Raw genomic sequence first — 10,414 nt, 5'->3', positions numbered from 1 at the left:
AGTACTGCAATCTTTCAGTTCATTATTTAGTTTATTAAGCAATATATATATATATATATATATATATATATATATATATATATATATATATATATACACACACACGTATATACATATACATTATATATATATATATATATATATATACGTATGTGTATATATGTATGTATATATGTATATATATTTATATATATATACGTATATACATGTATATATATATATGTATTGCATCCACAAATAACCTTTGAATTAAAAAACAACACTCTTGGAAAGTTTTTTGATAAAAACATCTTTATACAATGTTCTGTGTGACACTAAAGCTGTAGATTTTAACAGCTAATATGACAATAATGTATGAATTTTTTTATATATATATTTTGACAGAGGAGTTGACTTCTCAATCATGTGACCTATACTGTATATATACGAATGTGTTCCTGAGCACAAGAAATCTTCACATTACTAATGTACCATTATAAACAATTTGAATAATATATCTAATAAAAAACAAGGAGAAAACAACACAAAATTTACTACACTATTTACATGTGTGATTATAATTTTCTTGATACTGCAAAACAGATAAATGTCCCAGCTTGCTGAGGACTTTGTAACTGTATATGTCACTGCTGTAAACACAAAGCAGAAACCAAAGGAAGTGAGATTTCTCTTTGTGTTATATTTGCCACTACCGGAACCTAATGGGGAATGCCAATCTGTAGACTAAGGTTTCACAAAACTACAGCAGTTTGACATTACAACTAATAAGCGAAAACTTTTAAAGAAAGCAGGATATGTACAACACATGATAAACTTGTCATTCAAACTATATATGATCGTAAATCAGTGTGAAGGTAAATGTAGTTTGGGCTCACTGGGCTGAGGATGAGAGCTGCTTGGGCAAGGACGGAGGTGGAAGTGGAGGGGGCACTTTGGGTCTCTTGCTCACAGCCTTTTTCTGAGTACCTCCATCTGGTGGAGGAGCTGAAGGAACAGAAGGAGCTGAAGGAGCAGGAGGAGCTTGTGGTTTGGCTGCAGGCTGCGTCTGTGCCTCAGAGATTGCGGGCATGGCCAGTGGAAAACTTCTTGGCAAAACTCCGACCTCGCTCATGGGAGCTACTGGGGTTTTGGGTTTGCCATAACTTACAACAGAGTCTTTATTTAATGATCTGTGCTGAGCAAACGACCTTCTTGCTGTAAGACATAAAGCAACAGATTGATATAGGATGAGTATTTTGAAAAATGTACATGTGATCAAGCCATAATTCAGATGGTTTATGTTAATGTAAAACATCATACGTTTAAAGGGAGTGGTGATTTTCAGTGTGGCTTCAGGGGAATGCTGAGGCTGTTCTGAGCTGTCCTCTGGAGAGTTGTTTGCTTTCAGCTGAGTTATATTCTGAGTCTGAGATTGAGGCTTTGCTTGAAGCTGTGTCCGAGGTTGTGGTTGAGGAAAAGGCTTATTCTGATTCTCAACAAGAACTGCATTTGAACTAGAAGAATGTGTAGACGGCTGACTGGCTGAAGCAGGATTGTTATTCTCCCATATTATTGCATGATTCACTGGACCAGTATTAATATTTACTGCTGCACCATAGTTTTCGGATGAAGACAGACTGGTTGGTATAGAAAAGGAAAACCTTAAGCATGCATTGCAGCTAACACTAATGCTGTAAATATGTAAATGCAAATGAAAGATTTATACATGAATGAAGAGAAACCCTGGCTACCTGAAAGATGACATTGATTTTATTAATATTTTATACTGAAGAAGAGCAATATTTAGACTTTACCTGTCTTTTTTTGAGACAGAGGCAGTTAGAGTGGGAGGAAAGACAGTGTCTAATGGGGACTTCTGAGGTAAAGATGGAGACAGTGCAGGGAGTTCTGGAATCTCAAAATCAACATCTGGAAAACAGTATATAGGTTGTAAGGTGACAAGAGACACTGATGCAGAAAACTTACATGGGTACATTTTTTCCAACCACAGGAGTCCGCAGTACCTTCAGGGAACAGGCTTTTGCAGTACTGTATGAGTGGTTCTATCACTGCTACGACCTGGACCGATGAGGCGGAAGCCATATCTAACAGAGATGTCTCTCTGCAAAATAGTACAGAAAACAATCAGTAGATAAGCAAAATTATTTAAGCATTAGAAATAAATACAGAGATAATAAAAGAAAGAAATGATGACATCAACATCAAAGTATGTTCATATCTCTGTGTTATACTAACCCTTCAACACGGGGCCACAGTAGGTTAGGCCCAAGCACTATGGCAATATTGCTAGGAGTCATCCTATTAACTGCCTGGTGCTCTGACAAACATGCTAGAAACTGGATGAGGTATCTGAGGTAGAGAGAACTTGTGAGTTTTAGTCTTAAACATTTCATGCCAGTCAACAAATAAAGTATTGACCAAAATGTACCGTAGATTATTGTAGTTTTCTGGTGGAAGTTTTTTCAATACAGCTCGTAACCGCTCCAATTTGTCATCTACTTCTTTTGCTCTTAAAAGACAGAGTTGGAGACACCTCATTATTATCTCATCTTATTTTAGATGTTGGCATTAAATATGTGCTGTTAATAATTTGATTCAAATGTTTTCCAATAAGAATTTACCCTGCTGCATCAAACCATTCTTTATACAGTTCAACTGTCATGAGAGGTTCTGGCAGCTCTCTCAAGTAAGATTTCAGGGCACCTGTGAGAAAATGTGACAAAAACAGTTGTTATAGACTTCCAACCTCCTTAAGCCATATCCAATCATCATATTCTACAAATATCTATAAACCCTAGAAATATTTAATAGAACCTATGTTTTTGTGTGTTTAAAATATTGTCACCAGTTTTCTACTTTGCTACTTACCTGCTACAGCATGAGGGTCAGCACTGAACTCAGCATGGTCTACTGTCCCTGAGTTCAGACAGCTCTTCAGCTTCTTTACAACAGAGGCAGCCGCTGCCAACCTGAACAATCCCTAAGAGGAGCCAAGCAGTGTTCAGAACAGATCATTTGGAAATAGGGGAAGCATGTGTGGATGAGTGCAAGCATGAACGTCATGAGGTCAGTCATGCTTAGGGAAACACTTCACTGTGGCTAAAATTGAAAGGAAGCAAAGCCCAGATGAATTTACATAATCCTTAATTGGCCTTTGCTTTTATTACTTTCATTATTCATAGCTTTGGCATTTGTGTTTGCAGGTCTTGGCTCACCTCTTCTCTGAGTCCTGTCTTTAGAAGCATTTTAACACACTCCTGAATGGGTGCAGCAATCTCTTGGCCACAGTCCTTAAGGTGGGAGAGCAGTGACTCACCATACACTTTCCTTGCCGAGACACCTGCCTGGGGTTCTGTTTTGCAAATAAACACACATAAGGTCTGCTGAAGGGGACAACACATTCTTAGAAGTGAATCATGAATTCTTTTGTGTTGATGAGAAAGTAAATTTTAGTTGAAAGTTTTGTTTTATTTGTTTTATTTGTTTTTGTTTGTCCCTCTGGGTGAACCATTAATGCTTCTATATATAAACCTACAATGGCATGTGTACCTTTTAGTAAATATTTGAAGCTATAACAAAGATAGAAAATTCAACCACCTCAAGCACAACTTTGCACAAAACAAAATTTGTGATAATTCTAACCAAGAAATACAAAGGGTGATTTTCAAGGACATATGTTGTATTTGTAGCCTCCTGGTGGTCCATCAGCTGGATCACTTGCTTTCATTGCTGCAGCTTGGGTTTGATTCATGAGCAGGGAGTTAAACCAGCCACTGCAGAGCTAAATCTCAGTGCCGGTCCCAAACCTGGATAAAATGGGAGGGTTGCACCAGGAAGGGTATCTGACGTAAAAAAAAAACCTGTGCCAAATCAAATATGTTGACCATGTGATCCGCTGTGGTGACCCCGAACAGGGGACAGCTGATAGAACAACAACCTATCAAGAACCACAGAGAAAATCTATTTTAAAATTGTATTTAAAATTGCTACTCACCTGTTTGGTTGTGATTTTCCTTGAGTTCAGTGATATTTTTTTCCAAAAATGTATAGGATTGTTTGTGGTATTCAGCTTGGAGCTCTAAGAGCTAAAGAAAGATCAAAGTAAGATGTCCAACTCTATCAAAAGTGCATTTCTCATAACAACCCTATTGGAAAGATTAAGTACTCACACGTAAGAAGTAATTGGCATATTCATCTTCTTTACTATCAAAATGGTAAAGATCCGCCGAATACTGATCCTATAAAAGAACAGCTTTGTTCAGTACAGTCTACTTATGCCAATAAGACCTTTTGTTGTATGAATCCAAGTCAAACCTTGATTAACTCCAGTTTTCTCCAGGCTTCCTCCACTTCCTCCCTCAGCCCATCCTGCTTAGCCTGGGGACCTGTACTCCCTTGAGCTCTGAGAAGAAAAGAAATATCAAGGTAAAAGTATAATAAGTTACTCTATTAAAACAACACAACACTAGCATCTACCTGATTCGAGCATTGTGCCAATCTGTTGTCAGTTTCGCAAACTGCTTCTTGTTCTTCAAAATCTCTGGAAGGTCTTCCTAATTAAAGATAAAGTTGTGTGTTCTTAGTGCTACTGAAGGCCTAGGATTAAATACGAGTAAAATATGGTAGAAAAGCACAAGCAGTTACCTCACTGAGTTTATTTAAAGGCTCCAACACATCCTTTTCCAGCTTCACCTCAAAGTCTGCTAATGTTTGTGCCAGAATGTTTTGCATGAAGCAGCACATTTCAAGAACTCTCCTGTAAAAAGACACAACCGGTTGTGGCTAAGAAAACAGAAGTTATCCTTTTTTGTCTTATCAACCAGTCAATTTTCTTGACCACATATTTCTAAATCTTTCAGCTTGTTCCCTCTGCTCAGTTTAGCTCACATTAGAAAGCTGTTAGTTATAGTGCAAGATATTCTTGTCACAAAAAACTCAAAAAGCAATGTGTTATCTGTCTACAGCATGTATATGTTTCGAAATAGTGTCCATAAACTCTCACCTAATAGAGGATTCACCATCAAAATCTTTAAAGCTCTCAGCCATGCTGACAGAGAGCAACATAAGTGGTAGCTTTTTCTAAAAGATGACAGAAGGGAAAAATGCAAAGAAAAAGAGGCAGGGTGTTAAAAGGCAGGATTAACAAATGGAAATAATGCCTTTCTGGAGTTTTGATATAAGGCTTTTTGCCTTTGAAAAAAGATATTCATTTCTGTAATTAGATGAATTCATGTGAGGATTACCATTCGTCTCTCTGAGTCTAGTCCCTGCTGACTCTGCAAACAACCCACCAGCTTCTTATGGATGACCTGAGCCGCTTTCCTGGCCGGTTCCACACGCTGCTCCACCTTCACACAGCCACATGCACACTTAGCAACTAGGTTTACACACACTGGCCATATGAAAGTATCTTTAGTGGTGCTGGCATACAGCTAATGTAGTCTAAAGAAAGCAACACAAAGTAACTCATAAAGCTGTCAAAGTGACTCACCAAAACCAGATCCTCAGAAAGTAGGTCAGTTGCATCTTGTGCCCTAAAATGGCAACAGCACTTGTATAAACATCTATGGATTAACATTTTTTACATGATTTCAACCTTAAGATACTACTGTTTGCAGCATGTTAATAAATACAAGCAATTTGCAATCCAGTAAATCTCAAGAGCTATTAATCTAAACTTACTACAACCCGAATTCATTGAATAAAAAGAAAACTAAAAGACATTCAAATCACATGACCCAATATTTTATTCAAAATAAAACATAGATAACAAAACACATGTTTAAACAGAGAAATCTTACACTTTTATAGACTAAATGAGCTCATTTCAAATTTAATGCCTGCTACAGGTCTCAAAATAGTTGGGACAGGGGCAGGTTTACCATGGTGTAGCATCTCCTCTTCTTTTCAATAGATGTCTGGGCATGGAGGTTATGAGTTTCTGGAGTTTTGGTGTTGGAATTTGGTCCCATTCTTGCCCGATATAGGTTTCCAGCTGCTGAAGAGTTTGTGGTCTTTGACCTATTTTTTGTTTAATGATGTGCCAAATGTTGTTTATAGGTGAAAGATCTGGACCGTAGGCAGCCGATTTAGCACCCGGACTCTTCTACGACGAAGCCTCTCATGCTGTGGTTTTGCATTGTCCTGCTGAAATACACAAGGCCTTCCCTGAAATAGACATGGTCTGTAGGGGAGCATGTGTTGCTCTAAAACCTTTAGATACATTTCAGCATTCATAGTGCCTTTTAAAACATGCAAGCTGCCCATACTGTATGCACTTGTGTATGCACCTGTGCCAACCTTTTTGAGACCTGTAGCAAGCATCAAATTAGAAATGACCTAATTTAGTAGACAAAAGTGTAAAATTTCTCTGTTTAAACATTTGTTATGTTATCTATGTTCTACTCGTTATAAAATATTGGCTTATGTGATTTGAAAGTCATTTAGTTTTCATTTTGTTCACATTTAAAAAATCTGAATTCGAGTTGTACATTCCCAATTCTTATAACTCTATACTGGTTCTGTAAGTTTCGCTGTGGTTACTTGGTTATTCATTAAATAATGATTCAATATTAATCATTGTTTCATTAAATAGTGGTTAATTAAACACAAATGCTAAATAATTTGGATACCAATTTGGTACCACATTTGCCACAAGTTGGCACGGTGGCTTAGTGGTTAGCACGTTCGCCTCACACCTCCAGGGTCGGGGTTCGATTCCCGCCTCCGCCTCCGTGTGGAGTTTGCATGTTCTCCCCGTGCCTCGGGGGTTTCCTCCGGGTACTCCGGTTTCCTCCCCCGGTCCAAAGACATGCATGGTAGGTTGATTGGCATCTCTGGGAAAAATTGTCCCTAGTGCGTGAGTGAATGAGAGTGTGTGTGCCCTGCGATGGGTTGGCACTCCGTCCAGGGTGTATCCTGCCTTGATGCCCGATGACGCCTGAGATAGGCACAGGCTCCCCGTGACCCGAGGTAGTTCGGATAAGCGGTAGAAGATGAATGAATGAATGAAACTAAAGGGCCCAAACCTATGTCAGTGCTGCTGTGCACAAAGCAAAATCCAAAAAGAGATGCTTGGCCAAATTTGATGTGGAAGTGGCCAAAGCTCTGACCTCAAGCCCTATTAGCACCCTTGGTCTCACTTCACCCAATATCAGTGCCTGACCTTGATAATATCTTGTGGCTGAAAGAGCAAAACCCTACAGAAAAATCTAATGAAAATCCTTCCCAGAAGAATAAAGGCTATTATAACAACAAAAGAGACCAACTCAATTTCAACTTTATCTCTATAAAAACTATTTTAAAATCTTTTGCCCATGATTTTGAAATAGACACATACAAGTCTGACGATCATGTGCCCATGTAAGTAAGGCAGAGTTTAGGTCAGGTAAAGAATAGGGTGCTCACTTATTTAATAGTCTGTTATATATACTATATATAATACTATATACACTGTGTGTGTGTGTGTGTGTGTGTATATGTGTGTGTGCGTGTGTATGTGTGGGTGTGCGTGTGTATGTGTGTGTGCGTGTGTGTGTGTATAGATGCCATTATCTTTTCATTCTGCATTCAGATTCACTTACAGCCCTCAGAATTTTTGTACTTTCCCCACACTATTTTGTAATATATTTATTTAGGGTTATTTCCCAAAATTTTAATAAAAAAATATAAATAAACTAAAGGCCAAAGCAGACCAAGCAGATTAAGGACTGCCATAAATTAATATTAATTTGTGTTATTTGTTGTTGTCTTTATGATCTAGAAATAGCTTATGTTGTTTATACTAGTTAAACTATTACAAACAGTATTGGGATTTTTCTTAATTAAAAAAATAATTTTATGCCTTGATAAACATCATTATAAATACATTAATGTAATTAAAAGTCTGACATGTGAAAATTCTGGCTGAAATGAGAAAATGTGGTGCACACTCATGAGTGCATTTCCATGCTGTTTCAGAATACTAAAAAGTAAAATTAGAGTGTGGTTACAAAGCAGGCCAATGAGAATGTAATCGGGGAAGGAGGAGGCAGCGACTGCGAGCTGCAACATACAGTATACTTCTTTTACTTCTGTTTCACCTTCCACAAGCAGTGTTATAGGGCAGAATCATGGCTTACACTATGGATTACACTATATCAGGGAGATCAAATTCTCTCCCTGTATTAGGGATATTTAATCAAATGTACGTTTGGGTCAGCCAGCTATTAAAAATAGTATCACACTATATAGAAACAGTATCTGAACCTTTGATCCGGAAGGCCTGCTGTATGTCAAGGCTTATATAACAAATGCAAACTGACATGAAGTGTCAGTTTGACATATCTGACTGACATCTGACTTCATTTTCAAATACAAACAATAAAACAACAAGAGAAACCACAGACGCAAAGAGGATACCACTCCCTGTTAAGATGGAAATGCTGCTATCTCCGCAGGTGCTCTCACCAACTGTTTGCACATTTTTCAGTTTAATCAGATACGTGCAGGTGTGTAAAAGAGGCCAGTTTTAGGATCTGATAAATTATCTTTCTCTGAAACTCTTTTTTTTTCTCTCTTACCAATCTTTGTTTTTTGACTTTGATAAATACACAATATGTTCAACATTTAGATATCTAAATGAATTAGATCTATATTTAGCCTAAGTGTATATTTTTTATCGTGCTTAGTTAAGTATATTACTTCGGCTTATTTGAAACAGTTTGAAAATCTTAAATATGATTAAAAGATAAAATAAAGTTCAGGTTATTATTAATGGTTGCATTGAGATTTTAAGCCATGCACAGACATCAACATTGGTGGCTGCTTTGTTCTTCTTTAAATCAGTAGACATTTTGAAGTATTCATTAACAGTACTATTAGTTAGCGGGATGCAAAATGCCCCCATTTTATTTGCACCCTGCACATGCAGTGCAGCCTACAGCAAACAGCAGCTCTGCATTAACACCCACCGTATTTCAATCTAGTACAAAGGCCAACTGAAGCTTCCTTGAAAAAGCATAAAAACAAACCAGTTTTCCAGAGCATTTGTCAGTATAAAAAAATGTAGGAATTTTCTCTCTGGTTAAATTTGGCAACAATAGTTCTCCAAATACAAATTACAAATCCCAAATGCCTAAAATATAACCATTGCTTTTTAGTCAACCTAGAAAAGGAATATGAAGGTGTTTTCTTAGTCAATGTGTGAACTTCCCTTCATATAGTTTGGTGTTAGCTTATGCAAAACCTTTCTGGTCAAATACATTTCATGGTGCCTTTCATATTGCTAAATTCAGAGTATAAGAATAATATAAAGCTGCAATTTAAACAAACAACTGTAAACTAGAGATGATCATAGCACAATATAGGAGCAAACATTATCATTAGTTATCACATGAAAGTACTTACTTCCCCACACTTCCAAACTGCTTCAAAAGGTTAAATTGCTTTAACATAGTTATAATGGTTTACTTTTCTTCCCACCGCCTTGTCGTCCGTTTTCTATGCTTAGGTCAGTATCACTCTCATTTGATGGTTATGTCCATATGATTTATACAAAAAAGAAAACAATGTGATTCACTGAAGTTCTGCTACTTGAAGCTTTCAACCAAACAGTCACAAATGCACACGCCTCAAGTCCAGAAAGAGGAAGTCAAACATGCATACAAGGAAGGAGTTCTCTGCATCACGCTGTGAAACTCTCAGTCATATATATCGATGCAGAAAACAGAACTGTGATCAGTAGATTCCCCATCTAACATAAATCCAGTGTAACAAGCTCTGTTACACTGGTTTTATTCCCCCAGATATATTTGACACACTGATAAAGAAAATCTTTCCTAAAGATAGAAGTTTGCTACAGAACAACTTACTTAGAATTACATCATCTTAATGGTCAGCCTTCATATGACTGCAATCAGACTGGTTGTCAGTCTTGTACACTGCAATTAGGAGCACTTCATTTTCATTACTTAACATTTATTAACATTATTTGTATGATACTTATGAAGCACCTAATTTCTAGGACACCTAATGTCTGATACAATTTTACTACCAACAAAGGTTTCAGAATTGTAATTTACAAATTTATAAATATTGTAATGTACCATATTGATACTTCAGGGAAAGATGGATATTAAAGACAGCTTATATAGGCCTTCATGAACATTTCAGTCAATTTCAAAGTCAACTGTGGGTGTTAACAATCTCAGAACAGGTTTTATATGTAGGACTGCCTCTCAGTGGTCATAGGGGATTGGAAAATATACTTAGGGCACTGGAAAATATATAATTTCTCATTTAAATATATTAAAATTTGAACAGATTCATCATTCAAAGCACTCGGTCTTCGTGGTAGAGGTTTGGACATCAGTTCAACCATCATTAAAAACTAATGCCTTGTTAATTAGTACAAAATGAAACAGCATGTGTGAGA

General features: G+C 37.1%; 1 protein-coding gene across 1 annotated transcript; it reads right to left on the bottom strand.

Moving 5' to 3' along the window:
- Positions 1-371: 371 nt before the first annotated feature.
- sh3bp1 (SH3-domain binding protein 1) lies at positions 372-9,614 on the bottom strand. Its single transcript, XM_060859798.1, has 18 exons — positions 9,388-9,614; positions 5,492-5,534; positions 5,244-5,348; positions 5,003-5,079; positions 4,645-4,756; positions 4,477-4,553; positions 4,315-4,402; positions 4,170-4,238; positions 3,995-4,085; positions 3,216-3,352; positions 2,869-2,980; positions 2,622-2,703; positions 2,429-2,509; positions 2,236-2,349; positions 2,004-2,101; positions 1,794-1,908; positions 1,300-1,616; positions 372-1,194 (listed from the first exon to the last, which is right to left on the bottom strand). The coding sequence occupies exons 1-18, from the start codon at positions 9,432-9,434 to the stop codon at positions 872-874; spliced, it is 2,088 nt and encodes a 695-aa protein (XP_060715781.1). The 5' UTR covers positions 9,435-9,614; the 3' UTR covers positions 372-871.
- Positions 9,615-10,414: the final 800 nt, after the last annotated feature.

This window comes from Tachysurus vachellii, chromosome 2 (assembly GCF_030014155.1).
Source record: "Tachysurus vachellii isolate PV-2020 chromosome 2, HZAU_Pvac_v1, whole genome shotgun sequence".
Lineage (NCBI taxonomy): Eukaryota > Metazoa > Chordata > Actinopteri > Siluriformes > Bagridae > Tachysurus > Tachysurus vachellii.
The sequence above is the reverse complement of the archived record's forward strand: the minus strand, read 5'-3'. Positions and strand labels throughout refer to the sequence as shown.